Source organism: Cibotium barometz, chromosome 17 (genome assembly GCF_041138505.1).
Source record: "Cibotium barometz isolate CiBa-2024 chromosome 17, ASM4113850v1, whole genome shotgun sequence".
Lineage (NCBI taxonomy): Eukaryota > Viridiplantae > Streptophyta > Polypodiopsida > Cyatheales > Cibotiaceae > Cibotium > Cibotium barometz.
In genome coordinates, this window is record NC_141062.1 from 27,347,319 (window position 1) to 27,369,377 (window position 22,059).

Here is a 22,059-nt window from a genome sequence, read left to right on the forward strand (position 1 = left end):
TTGATGTAATTGTGCAATTAAGCACTCATACATGCTGTATGATGTGAAAAAATTGCACATTTGGGCAAAATTGCAGCAAATTGCAGCAAATTGCAGTGCAAATCAAGGGGCTTTTGTGCCGATTTGGTTGATTTGCATGCAGGCAATCGCATTTGATGCTGTGGTTAATGTGCTGATGCCTTACAAGCACTCAATGTGCCTGTAAATCAAGGGGCTTTCATGTATTTGATGTATATGTGGCCAGGGGGAAGCATCGTGAACACTCTGGATGCCTTTACGTGCGTCAATGTACCATGTATGATCAGAAATTGATCTCAAATCAAGGGGCTTTTCAAGTTTGTATGCTTGTTGAGCTTGGCAAAGCAGCAGGCAAGACATTTATGCCTTGAATCCTCAGAAATCAGCTTGCAGTCAAGGGGCTTTTGCCCAATTTCTGTTCGGAACTGTTTTATGCAGTGTTCGAGACTGTAAAAATCTGATTTTCACTCATTTGGACAGCCAGGAGAGCATTTATTGCTACTGTACCTGCTGGTACAGATTTGGCACAGCTTTGTGCATGTTTTGGCATGGCTGTACATTGTTTTGAGTGATCAAAAGGTTCAAATTCAGCTGCTGAAATTGCCGGTACAGGTTTGGTACATCATTGGTGAGCACTTGGTACTGCTGTACAGTACTTTGGAAGGGCAAAAGAGCACATTTAAGGTGCTGTCCAAAATCTGCAGCAACCAGATTTTGGTGTTTTCATCACAAAAAGTGGGAGAAAAGTTGCATTCTTGCTTCCGCAGTGGGAGATAAAGCTTGGGAGAACATTTGTGAGCACTTTGTGTGCTTTGGGTGCAGTGTTTGCACATCTTGGGTGCAGTGTTTGCACATTTGCAGGGAGTCAGGCATTACAGGTTGTATTTTGCTATGGCAACCACAGGTGAGAGCTCTTCATTGCTTCACATCAAGAAGCTTGAAGGCTCGCATAATTATGATATTTGGCAAACCCAGTGCTACAATGTGTTGCTCCAGAAAAAGCAGCACAAGCCTATCAAAGAAAGGGGTGTGATGCCCGCTTCTCTTACAGCTGAAGAGTGGGAAGATATGGATGAGCTGGCAAGATCTACTATCATGTTGTCTGTGTCAGACTCATTACTTTTCAGCATTCGTGAAGAGAAGACAGCTTGGGGAATGTGGCAGAGATTGCAGGACTTGTATGCCCAACAAAGTGCCTCAAGCAAAGTGTATTGGTTGAAGAAACTCATAGGTCTTCAGATGAAGGAAGGGGCTTCTATGACAGCCCATCTCAATGAGTTTAATGGTATTGTCAGCCAGGTTATAAATCAAAAGTTGGCAATGGACGATGAGTTCAAAGCCACTTTTTTGTTATGCACTTTGCCAGAGAGTTGGGACACATTCAGGACAGCCACTAGCAATTCGCATGCTATGCTGTCATATGCAGATGTTGAGGGTGCTCTTCTTCAAGAAGAGATGAACAGGAAGAACAACTCTGTTGGAAAGTCCAATGCAATGAATGCACGTGGGAGATCCCAGCAAAGGGGGAAAAGCCAAGAAAGGGGAAGGAGCAAGTCTCGCTCCAAAAAGGATTTGGAATGCCATTATTGTGGCAAGAAGGGACACATCAAAAAACAATGCTACAAATGGAAAAATGATCAAAAAGAAAAAGGAAAAGGCAAAGACAAAGAGAAGGATGAAGCCAAAGATGTAAAGCCAAAGGGCAAAAGTGGAGTCAAGATCGAAGAAATCAATGTGTCACATGCAGGTGGCAGTGAGGATGAGGTCCTCTTTACGTCTTCACTTGATGCCCATTCACTTCTTACAGGTGGTCATGGTATGCACTCATGGATCATTGATTCAGGTGCCTCCTTTCATGTCACAGGTTGCAGAGACTTGTTTGTCAGGTATACTGCTGGCAATGAAGGAGTGGTTTATTTGGGTGATAACCATGCATGCAAGATACTTGGCAGAGGTGATGTGAGGCTTGTATTTTCAGATGGCTCACAGCTTATGCTCCATGATGTCAGGCATGTGCCTGAGATCAAGAAGAATCTGCTTTCTACTGGACAGCTTGATGATGCTGATTATGTTACCACATTTGGTAGTGGAAAGTGGAAGATTAGTAAGGGCTCACTGGTTGTTGCCAGAGGCTCTAAGGTGGACACTCTTTACTTTATGCATGCAGGTGTTTGTCACCATGCTAATGTAAATGCAACCGAGCTGCCGGAAATTTCTATGTGGCATAGCCGGTTGGGACACATGAGTGTCAAAGGAATGGAGCAATTGTCTCGTTTGGGTTACTTGCCTTCTCTAAAGTTTTCAAGTTTTCAATTTTGTGAGCATTGTATATATGGTAGGCAACTACAGTGCCCCCACAAGAAAGCTCTTGGACAGAAAGATGCTCAGTTAGAGCTTGTGCATACAGATGTATGTGAGATGCCTCAGCTTTCTTTGGGAGGGGCAAAATATTTTGTGTCTTTTATTGATGATGCCACACGCAAGGTGTGGGTCTATCCTCTTCGTTTGAAGAGTGATACATTCGCAGTGTTTCAGAAGTTTGTTGCTCATGTTGAGAATCAAACTGGCAAAACACTGAAGGCTTTGCGTTCCGACAATGGTGGAGAGTATACGTCCAAACAGTTTCAGGACTTTTGTGATGCTAAAGGCATCAAGAGGGAGCTCTCTACTCCTTATGATCCTCCACAAAACGGGACAGCAGAGAGGATGAACAGGACCATACAGGAGAAGGTCCGTTCTATGTTGTCACATGCTGCATTACCTCATGGTTTTTGGGCTGAAGCTGTTATGACAGCCGTTCACCTTATAAACAGGTCACCTAATACGAGGCTTGGTGGGAAAGTGCCAGAAGAAGTATGGACAGGGAAGCCTCCGTCATACAAGCACTTGAGAGTGTTTGGTTGCGTTGCGTACGTGCACATACGCAGGGAAATGCGCACCAAACTTGATCCCAAGTCTCACAAATGCATATTCCTAGGATATGGTGACAGAGGTGAAATGGGGTATAGACTTTGGGATCCCATAAATAGAAAGATCATACGCAGCAATGATGTCATTTTTGATGAAACATGCATGTATAAGGAGCCTGCAAGGCAACAGGAGCCTGGCAGAGTCATCTTTGATGATGATGGACATCATGGACAACAACAAAGGGCTGTAAATCAGCCATTACAGCAGGAAAACCAGCCCTTAAATGGTGCTGAAAATGGTCCAAATGGACAGCCAGAGATGGCAGAAGATATCCCTATGGATATACCACAGTTGGAGGATATACCGGGCATGATTTTTCAGCCTTATGGCATGGAACAGCAGCCACCAATGGGTGATATGCAGGCTGGACAGCAACCTGCAAATGATGGTCATTGGGTACGGAGGTCCACTAGACCCTCCAGAGTCCCTGACAGGTTTGTTCCAGGGGTTGACTATTTGATGCTTACTGACTGTGGAGAGCCCTCATGTTACAAAGAGGCTTTACAGAGGGCAGACAAAGCTCTATGGGAGCGTGCCATGAAGTCAGAGATGGATTCTCTGCATAAAAATGAAACATGGAAGTTAGTGCCTTTGCCTGCAGGCAAGAAGGTTTTGCCATGCAAGTGGGTATACAGGCTCAAAGTTGCACCAGATGCAAAGCCAAGATACAAAGCCAGGTTAGTGGCTAAGGGCTTCAAGCAGGAATATGGTGTGGACTTTGAGGAGATCTTCTCTCCAGTGGTCAAAATGACCACACTTAGAGCTGTGTTGGCTTTGGTTGCGCATAATGATCTGGACTTGATTCAGATGGATGTGAAGACTGCTTTTCTTCACGGTGATCTCCATGAGGAGATATATATGCAGCAGCCAGAGGGTTATGCAGTGAGTGGAAAGGAGAAGCTTGTATGCAAGCTGAAAAAGAGTCTTTATGGGCTCAAACAGGCACCAAGAGAATGGTATCACAAATTTGATACATTCATGAAATCCCAGAAATTCAGGAGAAGTGACATAGATCACTGCTTGTACACCAAGAAAGCTTTGGATGGCAGTGTATTGATTCTCATTTTGTATGTTGATGATATGTTGATTGCCGGGAAATCTCGTAAAGAGATGGATGCTTTGAAGAAGAGGCTGCATGAAACCTTTGATATGAAGGATTTGGGTGATGCAAATCACATCTTGGGTATGCGGATACTTCGGGACAGAAATCAGCATGTGTTGTATTTGTCTCAGAAGGAATACATTGGCAAAGTCTTGCAGAGGTTCAATATGGACGGGGGGAAGAAAGCTAGTACTCCTTTGCCTCCATATGTGAAACTCAGTGCTATGGACAGCCCACAGTCAGATAGAGACAGGGCTGATATGGCCAAAATTCCGTATGCTTCAGCTTGTGGCAGTCTCATGTATGCCATGGTTGCTACTAGGCCGGACATTGCATTTGCAGTGGGAGTGGTTTCTAGATACATGGCCAACCCTGGCAAGAAGCATTGGGAAGCAGTGAAAAGTGTCATGAGATACCTGAAGGGCACACAGGATTTGTGCATTTGCTTTGGCAAACAGGATGCATTAGTGCATGGTTACACGGATTCGGATTATGCCGGTCATCCAGATAACCGGAAGTCTACTACCGGTTATGTCTTTACATTCACAGGAGGTGCTGTGTCATGGATATCCAGGATGCAGAAGTGCACTGCCTTATCTACTACAGAGGCCGAGTATATTGCAGCCACAGAGGCTTGCAAGGAGGCATTATGGCTATCTCGGTTAGTGGTTGATTTGGGATATACAGGGGATATTCCATTGTTGCATTGTGACAGTCAGAGTGCCATCCAGTTGGCAAAGAACCCTGTCTTTCATGCAAAGACGAAGCATGTGGATGTGAAGTATCACTTCATCAGAGAGGTGATAGAGAACAAGCAAATTCAGCTTGTTAAGATTCACACGGATGACAACCCGGCTGATCTGTTGACGAAGAGTTTGCCTCCGGAGCGGTTTGCTCATTGCAGACACTTGATGGGCATTGGATGAGGCCAGTTTCAGCCTTGATATGGCCTTGTATATTATCATGTACATGCTGATTTTTCTTTTTCTTTACTTAAGGGCACTTTGCCTTTAAGTGGGAGGTTGTTGGGGTAAAGGCGTTATGCCCACCCTTATAGTGTGTACAAGCCCATAAGTTATAGTACATAGTACACTTAGTACTTTTAATGTACTAAGTGCACTATGTGTACTAGTGCAATATACATGTGTGATAGGGGAGTCACACACTCATGCTTTTCATGAGTTGACTTATCCCCACAACTCTCTCTCCCTTGCTTCTCTGTGTATGTCTCCCATGAATGAACTCTAAACCCTAATTACAGGTTCCTCCCCATCACAAAATAGGCTTGTAGTTCGCACCTGACCAAAGGCAACATCCAAGTCACGAACATATTCATCAGCTGCAAATATCTCATCCTTTGTACGAAGGATGGGTGGCAAGACCACTCTGCCATAAATAATCTCAAACGGAGCCTTTCCTGTGGAAGCATGGATCGTATTGTTGTAGGCAAACTCAACAAGTGGAAGATACTTCTCCCATGCACTCTTTTGATCTGCCACATAACATTTCAACAAATCCAACACGGCTGAATTTGCAGCTTCACTTTGGCCATCCGTTTGGGGAAGTTTAGTACCCATATTATCAAACAAAGCCCTCCAAAATAGGCTTGTAGTTCTGGGATCTCTATCCCCAACAATGGATTTAGGCATACCATGATGCTTGAAGATATTAGCAAGAAAAAGCTTTACCATATGATCAGCTTTAATGGTTTTCTTGACGGGCAAGAAGTGAGCTTGCTTGCTAAACCTGTCCACAATAGTCCAAATAGCATCATTCCCATGATGGGATCTAGGCAAATCCATAATAAAATCCATCGTGATACTTTCCCAAGGTTGCGAGGGAATAGGCAAAGGCTGAAGCAAACCTGGAGGCTTTTGCCTGTCAAATTTCACCTTTTGGCAAGTAATATATGCACGCACATAAGCCTCAATGTCTTTACGCATGCTTGGCCAAAAGAAGTACCTCTGAATCATGCGAGTAGTAGGCATAATACCTCTATGACCAGCATAAGGTGGAGCGTGACATTCGTCCATAACCTTTGGACGCAAATCCTTCACCACACATAGGCAATTATCCTTCATGAGATAACCCTCGTTGATAACATAAGAGGCATGTGAATGACCAGCCATCAAATCAGTCCATATATGGCAAAAATCAGCATCCAAATGATACAAATTTCTCATAGCAGATAGGTCTCCATGAGAGGCCACTGAGACTGCAGCAACATAAGGTCTCCTAGATAGTGCATCGGCCACTACATTTTTCTTTCCTGGAGTATGCACAATCTGAAAATGAAACATGGAAAGAAAGTTTGCCATTCTCATTTGCTTCTCTGAAAGCTTTGTTTGAGATAGAAAGTATCTCAAGCTTTGATGATCTGTCTTGACTACAAATTCAGCCCCAAGAAGATAATGTTTCCAAATCTTTAAGGCATGAATTACAGCCAAGAGCTCTTTCTCATAGATATCCATATGAAGCTCAGCATCATGCAAACGACGGCTCTCGTATGCAACTGCATGCCCTTCTTGATTTAGGACAGCTCCTATGCAATCTCCACAAGCATCACATTCAACCACGAATGACTTGTGCAAGTCAGGAACAATCAATACTGGACCACATATGATCGCATGCTTGAGCTGCAAGAAAGCATCCTGTTCCTTTGAAGTCCATTTGAAAGCAGTTTTCTTCTTCGTGAGATCATGTAGAGGAGTGGCACTCATAGCAAAATGCCTTATGAAACGCCTGTAGTACGAACATAATCCCAGAAAACTACGTACTTGATGTACGTTTTGCAATTCGGGCCAATTCCGAATAGTCTCGATCTTTGCAGGATCCATTGTAACTCCATCTTTGGATACAATATGTCCCAGGTAATGAATCTCTGAAAGGAAAAACTCACTTTTCTTGGCATTGACGAAAAGTTTATGCTTCCGCAACTCTTCGAACACTATGACCAAATGAGTTCTGTGTTCCTGCTCATTCTTGGAGAAAACCAAGATATCATCAAAGAAGACTCCTGTGAACTTGCGATGGGGTCGGAATATCCTATCCATCATTCGATTAAAAGTAGCAGGAGCATTGGTGAGACCAAAAGGCATTACCAAGAATTCATATAATCCGAAGGCTGTCCTGAATGCAGTCTTATGGACATCTTGTGGCACCACGCGTATCTGGTGATAACCACTCTTCAAATCAAGTCTGCTAAAGCAAGCTGAGCCATCAAGCTTATCCAAGATATCATCAATACGTGGAATAGGAAATCTGTTCTTGATGGTAAGCTTGTTCAAAGCTCTATAGTCCACACACATACGGAATGATCCGTCCTTCTTTTGAACAAGAAGCACAGGAGAGCAGTAAGGTGAGGAACTGGGCTGAACCAAACCTTTCTCTAAAAGCTCGTTTACCTGCTTCATAATTTCTTCTTGTTGTGCAGCACTCACTCGGTATGCGGGTTTGTTAGGTGGAGAACTACCTGGCACAAGATCTATACGGTGATCTTCGGGCCTTTGGGGAGGTAATTCACTTGGCAATGAGTCAGCAAAACAGTCGTTGAATGCATTAAGAAAATTCAGCTTATCATTAGACATAGCATCCACATTTTGATGATTTGGCACAAGACTATCACGCACAAAAACCAAGTACGCTGAAAGACTCTTTTTCATTGCTTTATTAATTTGGATGTGTGATACAACTGGGATAGAATCCCCTTCTTTGCCAGCATCAATAAAATGCATGCGGCCTTTATGCATAAAAGAAATCATATTGGACTTGTAGTCTTTGCGGGACTCAAGCCTATGGTGCCACGGCTTGCCCAACAATACATCACATCCGTTCAGAGGAGCAACTAAGAAATGCTCATTATCAAGGTAGCCCTGGATATGGATGCGCAACTTCCCTATCAAAGGGGTAACCTGCACCTCTTTACCAATAAATGCAGCTTCGGCTTCAATCTGAGGTCCCATGTTTTCAACCTCAATACCCAATGCAGCTGCCATTTGCATAGAGATGAAATTGTCAGTTGCACAGTCATCAAACATGAAGAGTGCGGGCTGATCCTTGATTTGCCCCCAAGCCTTGCAAACCATACGCTCTTTTGCATCATGACCTGTATTACCTTGCACATCAGGAACTGCATGTACATTAGCTTTGGTGTGCTTGTCCTCGTGCTTTGATTTGCGATCTGGGCATTGCCGAAACATGTGGTCTTTGCTACCACAAGAAAAGCATTTTCCATCCTTAGCATATTGCTCTCTTTGGTCCGGGGTTAATCCAAATTTGTTCTTCCTTGGGCCCTGTTCTTTAGATGTGTTGTTTTCAGCTTTACCACTCTTATAGGGCTCCCGGAAGTTCTTTTTAGGTGGCTGTCCACCCTTTTGCTGATTTGGGACAGCCTTGTCCTTCCCCTTGGAACCTCCTTGATCCTGCTTGATCTTGAGCACCAATTGCTCTGTAGCAAGGGCAGAAGCTGTGAGTTCTTGCAACGTATGTTTTGGGTGCAATTCAATACCCGATCTATAAGCTGGTTGCAATCCAGAACGAAACTTCCTCTTTCTTTCGTCCTCAGTGATTAGCATGAAGGGAGTCACTTCCAGCAACACTTTCCAGAATTTGTTAACATACTGTTGCACACTCTCATTATCTTTTTGTTCCATCCTGTCCCACTTTTGAGTGAGAGTTTGCTCCGCATTGGGTGGCAAGAACTGAGCATAAAATCTATCTTTGAATTCCTTCCAAGTAGAGATGGGATCCTTGGTGATCTTTTCAGTGATCCACCAATGGGCAGCAGTCCCTTTCAAAAACATGCTAGCATGGCGCACCTTTGATTTTTCTGTGAAATCCTCATCGCTAAAAGCAATGTCGAACTGTGCCACAAATGCTAACACCTTAGAGGCATCATGTTCACCATGAAAGACATCAAATTTGACAGATTTATCACCTGCTTTGAATTCCTTGAGCTTCCTGGCATGAGGCTCATGGTCTTCTCTTTTTCTTTTCCCCTTATCCAACGGGGTAGCCCTGTGTGCATGGGCTCCATGGGCCGTCATAGAAGCTTCATGGGGCACGGTGGCATGTGCTCCACGAACTCGAAGCTCAGATGCATGTGACTTACCTGCATATGGCATGGTCTCTCCATGAGACAACTCAGAAGGCAAAATTTTTCTGGAAGTAGACCTGTCACCATGAGATACATATCTTGCATGCATGTGACTTTCGTGCCCTCCATGAGCACTGGCATACATATATCTATCAGGCTTTGTGCCTTGTGGAGAGGATGCATGTCGAGAGGTGACAGTCACCTCTTCCTTTTGCATAAAAGATTTCAGCCTCTGGGATGCGGGATCTCCATGCTTCAAACGAGGTGGATTTCTGAATTTCAGCTCTCCGTCATCCCCCTCTTTGATATCCCCTTTGCGAAGGAGATAGGCAAGTGCCAACTCCCTTGGTTTCTTGCCCACTTCACGAGCCATTGATTCAAAGGTTACATCAACCATAGCATCAGCCTTCCTGGCTTCAATAGCACTTTGCAGATGTGGATCTTCATGCAGAAACTTTAATTCTTGCTCTTGAGCCTGCAAAAGTTTTCTCATATGTTCCATTTCAGCCCTCATAGCATCAGGCTCTTGTTCAAGCATAACTGTCTTTCCTGGAGACAGTTGACCCTTGGATTCACTATCCATAACCCTTTCAAAGAGCTTGTGCCTACCACGCAGGGCATCAGACCCACGAGAAGCACTAGATGGACCCCTCGAATTTGGTACTTCCAAAGGGTTGCCTTGGCTGTCCATTGTGTTTTAAGTTTGCTAAAAGCGGGATGTCCAGTACACAGGTTCGTTTCCCCACTAGGAAGAGGGAAACAACCGTGCTCTGATACCAATGAAACCGATCCCGTCAAGTGGGAAAGTGTCGGGATCTTCACGTGCTTCTCAGCCATCTCAAGCAAATCTGCCATCTCAAGGGTTCACAAGGTCTTGTGAAGGGAGGGTGGCTGGGAAAAAAGAAGAAGAAGAGGCTGCAAATAGAATGCAATTTGGCTGTCCAACGATGATGGCCGCCTTCTACCCGATCTCCAAGTCCCGTACAGCCCAAAACAGTCTCCAATCAGCACCTAAATCAGCAAACCCTCGACGTCCCACTGTCTCCAAGCTTCAAGCCACGTGGGACTCTGATACCATGTCAGAATGCACAGCGGAAATGAAGACAACTGCTATAGAGAGCAATACACAGATGCAAGAGAGAGAAGCTAGTGTAACTCTGCTATATATACACCAATAAATCCCGGAATACACAATGAAAAGTGGGGGGGGGCAAGGGGCCATTTTATATGGCCCTAGGCTGCTGGTCGGCCAGCACTAAAATAGCCGACAGCAGCTCAGATGCCCACGACCAGCAAAAAACCCAGTCGGCCAGTAGAAGGGCAGTCGACCAGGGCTGGACAGCAAGTCGGGACCCAGAATCCAGTCGGCCAGCATCTGATACAGCCAACAGGAATAAAACAGCCTCCCACACCTAGCAAAAAATGGGAAAAATACATGGAAGTGAGGAAAAATGGGGAAACACCAGAACTGGGCAGGCACACCCACAACAGAGGCCTGACATAGTGTACAGACAGGAGACAGGAGATGACTGCTAACACCAACATCCTAATTTGCCACCATGATTATGGAAAAATATCAATACACAGAGACATTAAATAGCAGAAAAACATGCATGATGTATTTGCATTAAATAGATAAGGTCCCTTACTTGACCCTAGCAGGTGAAATAGATGGCTCTTGCTTTGGGGGCTTCAACCCCATTCCTCCATCTCCCAAGATACCTAACAAGGTTATCAAAAGCAGACATTTTTGGTGACTGAGGGCTCGTAGGCATGGATACTAGGCAAATTGAGCTCAAACATCAGATCTATAAGCATGCCACCTCACCTTTCTTTCCCTCAGGTTGTGCCTTGGTCATGGCTAAGAGCTCTAACCTCGATTTCCCATGAACATGCACCATATCCTTCACCAAAAATAAGCTACATAAATAAATAAATAACAACTTATAGAAAATTAAAGTCAAATAAAAGGCCATGAAAGGCTTGTATATGATCATAATTCAGCAGTTTTATTTGAAAAGGGCATTTTCCAGTAGATTTTTTACCGGAAGTGGTGAATATGGAGAGTTCATGTATGATGACATGTAGTGATCATAGCATTGAGCTTTTGTCTTTGTAGCTACGTGTTCGGCAACTTCTGCCCAATTGCCTATACCGTACATCTCTACACCCTAAAAGCACCCACAGAAATCCCAATAAGGTAACATTTCAAATGTGAACACACAAGTCTTGGAAGACGATTTATGCCCATACTAGTATGCATTAAATGCAGACCATGCTATTATGTATGAAGGGGGGAAAATAACCTCCAGCAGCAATATTTCCTCATCTGCATTCCAATCTGGGTGGATAAGAGGAAAGCAAAGATTATCCTGCCATATTCAAGAAAAATGTTGGAGAAATTAAAATTTTAAAACAGCTCATGGGGACAACGGACTAGAAGGGCCATACAGGCAGATGTCGTGGTGTCCTTTGGTGACACATAATATCTCTCTGGTCTTTATGGATTATCTTTTTTTAAAGGTTTGGGGAAGGAAGGTGCTATGGTGGACTTTCATTTTAATCATATAATAAGGTCAATCAGATCTTAAATGTTATCACAAGCAACAGACTTAACACTAGTGCAAGCATCCAAACACACTCAGATTGACCTACACTTGAAGATGACAACAGCTTTTACACCAAAACTGACAGCTGCTAAAGACCAGATATCTTCACGCATAAGCTACGAGTGTTTGGTCCTCTGAATGTCCACTGGGCAGCATAGAAAGTTCCTCTAATGTCCACTTAAGCTCTAAACAGTTACTTGGATGTCACCTCCTAGAGGTGCTAGAGAGATGTACCACTATATGGAGGTTCATGTGCCAATGTTTTGTCCCTAAAAGACATAACTAGGCTGGCAACACAGACGAGGTTAGACTAATGCTACTGATGAGTAGCCCAATCATGGGACCCTAGTACTAATTGAGTACTCGTAAGTTTCTAATTAAAGCGTTACTGAAGTAAAATGAACTTAAAGTTCTAGTATCCACCTAAGTGAGGATTAGGCTAGTCTAGATTTGAGTTTGGATCAGGAGCTGGAGCCCCCCCTGCGCACGCCGGTCATACCCTCCCCCCCTCGACATGTTCTTGTGCCTCCCCTCCTGTTTCTTCATGCCCCTCTGTTCCCACCTTCACCCCATTACCACTTTTGCCTTTGCTTCCCACCTCATCGTCGCCCCTTTGTATCTTGTCTCACCCTGCCCTTGTGCCGACCTCACCTCTAATCATTCCCCCGCTCTCCCTCAGTTCCCCACCTCTTATCAGCCCGCCACCTTCTTACCTCCCCGGTCTTCCTTCATGCCCTGCCCTCCTCCTCCTCTCTGCCTCCCTCTTTGCACCCCGCCTGCTTCCTCCTTCGAGCCTTCGACGCCATCCTCCATCGCACCTCCACTTCCATCCACCTTATACTCTTTGAATGCCCCTCCATCGCACCTCCAGTTCCATCCACCTTATACTCTTTGAATGCCCCTCCACCGCCTAGACAAACTTTGTCCTAAGTAAGCACCGTCACAAGCCCGTCATACTTTGGTGACAAGACCTTGAGGAGCCACAAAGCTAGTTGCTCTAAAACCTGCTCTTTCTCAATAGCAGCCAAAAATTCTCACAAATGCCTTTGATATGGTCGAGAAATGCCTCTCCAGCTTCTCCATTAACCAACTTCTCTAGCTGAGGTTGAACCTGGACAGTAAGAGCCCTTTTCACCCTGATGTTAGCACTGTATTTACTATAAAAGAGGAAAGATGGCCACAATGTGAACAGTGAGCTTGTGCATGCGCATACAAGCTTGCCACTGAAGACAGGCATGCAACACCTTGAGGATATCGCTTTGTTTTTGGGCAAGAAGGGGCTTTTTTTTTTTGGGGGGGGGGGGGGGGGGGGGGTGGCTAAAAGGATTTTTGGACATAAAAACTATTTATACATCAATAAGAAATAAAGAAAAAGTACCAAACCAAGCAATGCATATTACAGCAGTTTGCTCCATGAGAACATCAGTCATATAAAACTGGAATGACAAGGTTTGTACCCCACTCTTGGTGGCGAGTGAGATCAACTTACGATTACTCTATAAGGATGATTGGACTTGTGAGGAGCAACCTCCGCCCCAACTGAGAAGCACTCCAAGCATAGATCAAAATCAGGACACTTGGCGCATTTTATGCGAATGATACCCGAGATATCCTTGTTGCAGTAATTACAGTGATACAAAGCCTTTTTAGCCTCTTGGCTACCTGCAAGTGTGGACCATATTTGGTTGTATCATATTGAGAGAAACGTATGCCAGCAAAATGCGGTTGCAATGTATATCTGAAGCTAACTGACCTGTTGCACCAGAGTCTGCGTTGTCTCCACTCAAGGCAAGCCTTCGCCTTTTGGACCTGAGTAGACCAATCAGAAAGCTACATGTTACTTAAAAAAGATCAAGCATCTGTTATAGAGCAAAAACAAGATTGAAACAGAACCCTCCCTTGCCCACTGGATAGGCCCATGTGTCAATAAGTTACCTTGTGCCACTAAGGTACAGATTACGGCCTCTGCCACAACTATGAATGTAATGGACAGCCTTGACGACCCAGTGGGTGATGGAAAGCCACTCTCCCCTATCAGCATTCTGATATAGGCCAAGGAAAAGAGGGCTGACACTCCATGAATCTAAGACCGATGAGATGCCCAGTTGCAGCATAGTACATCCAACAAAGCCCAATACATCCTGTCATATGCCTTCTTGAAATCCAAGAGCAGGACAACAAGCTCCTGCCCAAAAGCTCTACACAAGCCTTCACCTCCCAAAAAGTGAAGATGTTTGGGATACTACAATGCCAGACAAACCATATACAAGTAAGATGAAATAGATTTTAAAGGAAGGCTGCAGGCAAAGACTTCAGGCCTTTGCCACGTATTTGTAAGCAGCAATCAAAAGAGTGATGAGATGACAATGCTAAGGGTGCTACCGGGCCTTATATCTTGCCTCTGAATCGGGATCGGCCATAAGCAAGTTCCTATAGAAGTCGGAGGCTATATGCTGCACCCTGTGGGGTTCAGATTCTAGACACAAGCAATGTATTGTATGCCATCATGGTGATGATGCAATAGGGCTGGAAAGGGCCGACCCCCCTTGTAATGTGATTGTATTATCAAGGATTTCTCAAGATACAAGCTTCATGGGCATCACATGCCAGATTTCCAATGACATCCATGCAATGAAAACATTTTGAAAAAACATGTTTTGTTGAAGTCAGGGTTTATTCCACAACTTTTGTTGCGAAGAACCTCACTCCCCAATCCCCATGTCTTGCCACGAGTAGCTATGTGCCACTGGCTTCCATACACAAGCATGTGTGTGCCAGGCCGAGTCAATGAAGACCTTAATTCAAGCACGGGGATGTAGAGTAGGCAAAGAGAACTTGAAGAAGCTCTTACCGCTGAATTTGCTGAATTTTGCGACAAGAAATCAGCTTTTGATCAAATTGTCGGCGATAGAAATGATCCAAAGCATTTTCAGCTTGTACATATCCAAGACATAGCAATTGAAAAGGACTCCCAAGGGCTGGACAGCAGTGTGGCACCCGTTTGACGGCTGATCCAAGAGTTGGAGAAGCAACAAACGATGCCAAAAAAGTATGTGTATGGACTGGTTATGCTGAAAACTGTCTTCCTTCACCTCCTCATGAAAAAGGCACCTATTTCCCTAGAAGGGAGGGAGAGGATAAGCCTTCATACAAATAATGGGTGGCCATTGGGCCACCTCAACAAGAGCCACACCTCTCCCATAAATGGAGAGGGTGCAGGAGGACGGGGGCCGAGTTTTGAGCTGACCAGATCAGTCTGTCAGGGGTGTCCTCTCGCCCCTTTCCTTTTTCTCTTCTTTGCGGAGGCTATGAGTATGTATTTGACGGCAGAAGAGGTTGGTTTGAGAGGACTGCAGCTCCCAGTCCGGGGGGAGGACCTGCTTGATGCTAAGTTTGCAGACGACACGGGCTTATTTTTGCATGGCCATGAGGCCAATCTTATTCGGGCTGAGCAGTTGCTCCAGGTTTTTAGTGCAGCTTCGGGAGCATTGATCAATTGGCGCAAGACAGTGGCCTTTTGGATCAGTAGTGCTCCCACTCCGGCATGGAGCCCGGACCCCGGTTTTAGATGGATTCCTCCAGGCACAGTAGTGCGGTATTTGGGATGCCAGATTGGCCTAGATTTGTCACCTGAGCAGCAGATTGCCCCGCTTCTTCCGAGCATTCGGAAGAAGCTATTGTATTGGAGTACAGCTCGACTCTCCTTGGCTGGGAGGGTGGTGGTGGCAAATCAGGTGCTATTAGCGACCATGTGGTACATTACGTCTTGCTGGATTTTCTCGAGCTCTTGCATCAGCCAGGTACAGAGGCTGATCAGGAACTTTCTGTGGTCTGGGAGGGACGGTCAACCAGCTCGGGCAAAGGTTGCATGGGCAGTTATTACTCTTCCGCTGGCTCAGGGCGGTTTGGGCATTATAAATCCAGTCAATCAGAGTAGAGCCTTATTGGGGAAGCTTATTGTTCGGGGGTTGCTTCCAGGCGCTGAGCCTTGGAAAGAGCTCCTCTTGCAGCGACTGCAGGCTCGGGTGCCCCCAGCAGGGGGTACTTGGGCACCATAGATTCGCTGGATCTTCATAGAGATGAGGAGGACAGGCCTCAGTAGAGGATGGGAGGACAGATTTGCTTTGAGTATCCTGAGAGCTTGGGAGCTGCTGAGACCGGGGCTCTCTCAGCGGCCTCCTTCTTGTGTTGAGGAGCGGGCCAGGCAGCCGCTCATCTGGAGCCCAGCGGTTCGCACGGAGCAGGGTCATATGCTGGGTTCTCGGCCTCGTCTAGCCTGGGGACCTTTAGCGGCAGGCCCAGCTCGTAGTTTTGGAGACTGGCAGGCTTTCTGCAGTCTACCCGAGGAAATCCAGGTGGAGAGGCTGAGTCACTTCAGAGGGGGGTTGATTATGAGGGATGATATACAGGAGGCACTCACAGAGGAGTGGTTCACGCCTCTAGAGCCAGTGGCCCCACGGTGGATGGGAGCCTTTACACAGTTGGAGATCCTGATTGCTGTCAGAGCTAGCACTGAGGATGGCAGATGCCTCTACTATGAGATTCAGGATGAGGGCAGACTCCAGAGAGTGGAGGTGGAGTCGCCTTTGGTTGCAGAGTGCACCTTTCAGAGGATTCGGGTAGTGGCCGCCGCTTCTCGAAAGTGGCATATTGGCCCCGACCCTGCTGATGTGCTCCCGGATTGGCGCATATGGGCATATGCAGCGCGCCCCTTGGCCCGGCTTCAGTGGGACCCCGGGGAGTACGAGTGGCATGATCCTTATGCATCCCTTGAGGCCACAGAGATCACCTTTTTCCAGTATACTGTTCGGCTGGGACGGCATATTTTGACGGCGAGGAGGACGGTTTCTCCAGCGACAGCGGGGCATTGGCGTCTACAGGGACTCTCACAGGAGTTCCTGGAGGATTTCTGGGCTCGGCTCTGGGCTAGTCGGCAGGCCCGCAGGATCTCGGTTTTTCAGTGGCTGGTCGCCCACAGGGGCTCAGCAGTTGGCACTTGGCTTGTGTACAGCGGTCTTCCGGCGGCCTACGTCCGATGCGGCCACCCTATGGAGACACAGAGACATTGCCTTTGGGACTGCCCTCAGGCACAGCAGATTTGGCTACGGATGCTGCGTATTCTGGCCCCCCTCTCTCCAGAGGGTATGTTTACGTGGGGTGCCGCTGCTTGGTCGACTTCGTCAGGGCCTGCTATGGGCTATGAGATGGAGCAGGGCAGTCAGGCCATCAGATTTATTAGGGGCCAGCCTCGTCTGGTTCCGGCACCGGATTTCTCGTCCGCCAGCTGGACACAGGAGAGGGATTTACGATGGGAGCTCCTCAGCAGCCTCACCATCTGGTTCACCTGGAGGGCCCGGTGCTTTACGGCCTTTGAGGGGAGATTGGAGCCACCAGCAGAGACTGTACGGGGGATTTGGCAGGAGTTGATCCACACCCTGCGAGGACAGTACGACCGCATTCGGGGAGACTCGGATGAGGCGATCTTACGGCGCCAGGCCTTTCACACCACTTGGCGCTGTGGCCCTTTCTACACCTTACACACGGGATCCCCCCGTTGGCACTACAGGCCACCTGTTTGGCTCTTCCCCCCCCCCATTGTATGATTTAGCCGCTCAGTTCTTTATACTGATGCTTGTATTTTGCAGCACCTAGGGAGTGTCTCCCGGGCTGCCATGATGTATTCGCTGCTCTATCTTTCTTAGGAGCAGGAGCGATCTTTTGTAGCCCTACGGGCGTTTTTATATAACTAATGAAAGGATCTTTTCTCGAGAAAAAAAAAATGGAGAGGGTGCCAAATAAGATGTCCGCACTCTTTTATTTAAAAGAGTGCCTAATTTATGAGAGTTTGGCCAGCGGCCATTAGTGTCCAAACTCACTTATAACCTATCCACCAAGTCTTTAATGAAGTGTGAATGCCCAAACTCACTTACAAGTTGTCCGGCCGTACTTTAATGAAGTGTGGACCTGCAACGCATTGAAGTGAGCTAAAACACAAATAAGCTTAAACACAGAGTTTAGAGTCACACCCGCCACTTATCTACAGCCCACAAGCAAGGTCAAAATAATACAAATTCACGTGAACAGGTTCACGAGAGGGCATCCCCTGCTCGTAAACTAGACATAGATCTTGCATGCAGTAAAACATTTCACATGAAAACAATTCCATCCATGCAAGTATGCCATGCATAAGAATATACTCGACAATCTCCCTTTCATTTAGCTTGTAAACAGGCGGTCATTCCGGGCACAGATATTACGTCCCCAAGCCAACCGGAATACCGTAACTGGATATGGGCGCACACCAAAATCCCTGGCCTCTCATATGTAGCTTCGAGCGATGCTCGTATGGATATCGGGTTTAGTGCATGCGGCATGCGTATGGATCATATGGGTGGTGCCCGTATGGAGTCCAAGGGCATGGCATGATATTTTGGATCTATGTGCAGTGCCCATACGACTCTGGGCAATGCCCGTAGGGATATCGGGTTTGGTGCACGTAGTGTACTATGAAGGCTAGGCGATATCCATGGTTGTAGAACACTTGCACCTATGTGCTACGGTTTTCCAGAGATAGAAAGAAGAGTGCAGCGGAATCAAGTGTGGCGGAACCACACATACAGCACAAGAGTCCTAACTACTACTCTATATTATGTACAAGAAAGAAGTAATACAAATGAAATTCAAGTCCAAGATGTGACTGAGAATGAAGACGTCAACCCTATGACCTATTGTACACTCCTAGCTTCTTTGTAGCAGTTCGGCTACAGAGAAACGCTCTATGAAGTCCAACGCTGAGGAAAGCAGATGAATATGACAATTTGGCTACCCCATCTATATATATGCACCAATGCTCCTAGTCGGCCAGTAGTAATGTTGTCTGCCAATTGTACCCAGCTGCCACATCATCAATGCCATGTCATCATTACCATGTGTCACTTGCACTGTCTGACACCCTGCGCGTTGGCTACTATCTAATATCTAGATCTGCCTTGCATACTCATAGGTGTGTCACATTCTCCCCTACTTGCATTGCAGCTGTCCTCAACTGCACGATGTCCATATAAAGTGCCCTTCCATAAAAGGAAAAGATCCAAGCAAAGCTCATCCAAGATACCCAAGATCTTGAACACTAAGACCACTTTGCATCCACGGGGAAGACTCGCATTCCATCCTCGCCGTGTCAACACAAAGACCTGCAAAGAAACCAACAGATGAACAACTTCCACCTAATCGAGCACTTTCTGTCTGTCCAACCATCCATGAAAAATCACTGCAAACCATTGAGTATCCTCTAGTAGCCCACGAGAAGAACGCTCCATAGAATGGCTAAATTAAATACTCCTAGCAATAGGAGGGGGCCCTTCAGTGGGTAATTTGGGACCCAATAAGGTGTACAAAGCTCTATCTCTCCCTCTCATCTCTTAGGGTGTGAAGTTATAAAGTGGATTGCTAAAGACTCGCAAAACTCAAGATAAAGAAAGCGGTGTGAGACTTTGTGTGACAGGATTCTACATCTACGTATAATTCCACTGCATGTTACATTGGGATCAGATTCAGCTTGTCCACACACACCGCATCATAGTCACAAGGGACGGGGGACGGTAACGGGGGACGGGGACGGGGGACGGGGACGGGAACGGGACGGGGGATGGCCATATGTAGGGAACGAGGACGGGGGTAGGAACGGCACTTAAATTGATAGCTTGAGAGGGAGAGAGAGAGTGAGTGAGGCTTGAGCCTTGAAAGTTGAGGGAGAACTTGAGTGTGAGGGTGGGTGGGTGTGTGTGTGTGTGTGTGTGTGTGTGAAGCTTGAGAGAGTGTGTGTGTGAGGGAGAGAGTGTCTTGAGAGGCTACAGCTTGCTTGTGTGAGAGCTTGAAACTTGAGACCTTGGCCCTTGAGGCTTGCCGCTTGAGGGAGAGAGAGTGTGTGTGTGAGAGGGAGTGTGTGTGTGTGTGTGTCTTCTTATAGGGAGGGAGGCAAGAGAGAGGCCAAGGCCCAAAGCCTCAAAAGGCTCAAGGCCTATGGGCCAAGGCTAAAGGCCCACGAAAAGCCCCTCCCAAACGGCCAAAAGAAAAGGTCAAAAATGTCACCATTGCCCAAACAATAACCTACGGCGTTCCCATGCAGCCGCCCCCCACAACCGTCTCCTCCTAGATCCGTCCCTGGAACGCCGTCCCTTGTGAGGGATACCCAGCTGGGGACGTCCGTCCGTCCCCGTCCCACAGTGTTCCCGGGACGGCGTCCCCCCGTTCCAAGGGTCCGTCCCCTCCGTCCCCTGTGATTATGCACCGCATCCTAGTGTGAGAGCATCCTTGGATGGTCATACTTTGCTCCGGCACAACCACCGACTTCAATAACATGTCTACAGAGGAGAGTACACATCAGCAGAAGACGTCTCCCTTGAAGGAGACCATGCTCTTCCACCAACAACAAATACCATAGCTCTACTCTAAGCACAAAACCAGCTTCTCATGGAGCGTCTCTAACTCTTGGAGGCAACCGTGGCAAAAACCCACTCCACTAGCTACCCCCGACTTCATCTCCCTCTTCTTTCAGATGGAACAACACAGACGAGAGGACGAGGCCAGACGGTTGGAAGAAAAAGCTGAAGTAGAAGCAAGAAAACAACATGAAAAAGCAGACATAAGGGACTGAGAAAGCCCAACGCAGGCTTGAAGAAGACCGGTGTCAGGTTGAACTTGTAGCTTGGGAGCACCAACGAGAGCTCGATCAAGAGCGAATGATACTCGAACACAAGCGGGAAAAGGAGGCCGTGCGTCTACAATTTCAGCACACCCTCTCTTCAACTTCCCCACCGATAGGTGCCACCAGCTAGACTCCTGCAACATCAACGATCATCATCCGAACTCAACCAAATTTTAGTCAGTATGATGGTAAGTGTAATCATTTAGCTGTCAATCAATTTATTCATCAATTTAATGCATATTTTCCTTTGGCAAAGCTAACAGATCCTCGAGATAAAGTCCACGTAGCAGCTTCCCACCTTACGAGCGAGGCTGTGGCATGCAAGAGGTTGATCGTCGTAACACGCAACAAAGCCTATTTTATATCCGTGAGTTTGTGCAATTCCACTTAGAGAGAGAAAGTAGAAGAGAGAGAAAGCAGATAAGAGTCGACACAATATTGGGGCCCAATTTACCCATTGAAGGCCCCCCCCTGCAACAAGCAGGAGTATTTGCTTATATTAATCTTTGGTGGCAATGCTTGGAACTGATCCTGATCTTGCTGATTTATGTTGAATACCTGAATGAATGAGTGGGAACTGAAGCGCCTTTATTTATATGGTCCTAGGCTGCTGGTCAGCCAGCAGATTCTGTCAGCCAATAGCTGTTGGACAAAATTTAGCACTAAATGCTAAATAAACGCTGCGCTTAATATTAAATGCTAGATCTAATGCTGCCCGACCTGATCTGGATGGTGAATAAAGCTGAATAAAGGTGGCCAACTGCTGCCTAAAGGCAATTATGCTGGCCGACTAGAGCCTCGTAGCATTAAATGTTACCCGACTGCAAGAAGGGCTTTATGTGGGCTGCCGACTGGCTGCCCTGGCCCTCCTATGGCCTGGAAGTTGCCCCATTGGGCTGGTCATGCCATGGCTTGGCCCAAGGCCTACCTATATGCTCCTAATGCAACCTAATCCTAAGGCTGACACTATATGCACTATCTAATACATTCGCCAAGTGGGTTAAGAGGACTGACACTTGACTGATCTCTAAGGCTCAGAGATTGACCTACGTAGCTCGTGCCTAATTGTCCCTGGACTGAGGGTGAAGGGATTGGGTATTAGGGTTAGGGTTTACAGAAGGTACAAAAACAGGCGTGGAAACCAAGAGAAGAGAGAACACGACTTCAGTATGCTTCAATGATCAAAAAGATGAAGTACAATAGCCACATGATAGTGACCCTAAAGATAAGTGTTCACATGTCCGGCCATAAATGTGCCGGGTGGACCAAAACACTTATAAACTGCATATAAGTGAAACTGAGCTAAACTGGGGGAAAAAACCTCCACTAACTGAAGTAAAAAGTGCCCCAGTAAACTACTGATGATCACTAGCACTCCTATGGGTGCATACACAGCATAAAACCCAACAAACCCCCCTGGAGTGATATGTGATCACTGTACATCATCCACCAAAAGGAAACAAATTCAAAGCATTGCGGAATGCTTCAAATTTCGGACGTGGTAATGCCTTGGTGAAGATGTCTGCCACATTCTGATCTGTAGGACAGTAGATCAGAC

The 22,059-nt window shown here is 46.4% G+C and overlaps 1 protein-coding gene across 5 annotated transcripts in view; it reads right to left on the bottom strand.

Moving 5' to 3' along the window:
• Positions 1–22,059, bottom strand: part of LOC147629844 (transcriptional adapter ADA2-like) — a 75,730-nt gene that overhangs the window by 40,307 nt on the left and 13,364 nt on the right. For all 5 annotated transcript variants that reach the window (XM_086811375.1, XM_086811376.1, XM_086811378.1 and 2 more), the window contains exons 2-7: positions 13,548–13,603; positions 13,284–13,456; positions 11,492–11,557; positions 11,231–11,356; positions 11,014–11,089; positions 10,835–10,907 (exon numbers count right to left, since the gene is read on the bottom strand). In XM_086811375.1, coding sequence (XP_086667501.1) covers positions 10,835–10,907; positions 11,014–11,089; positions 11,231–11,356; positions 11,492–11,557; positions 13,284–13,456; positions 13,548–13,603 — 570 coding nt within the window. The remainder of the gene's footprint in view (positions 1–10,834; positions 10,908–11,013; positions 11,090–11,230; positions 11,357–11,491; positions 11,558–13,283; positions 13,457–13,547; positions 13,604–22,059) is intronic.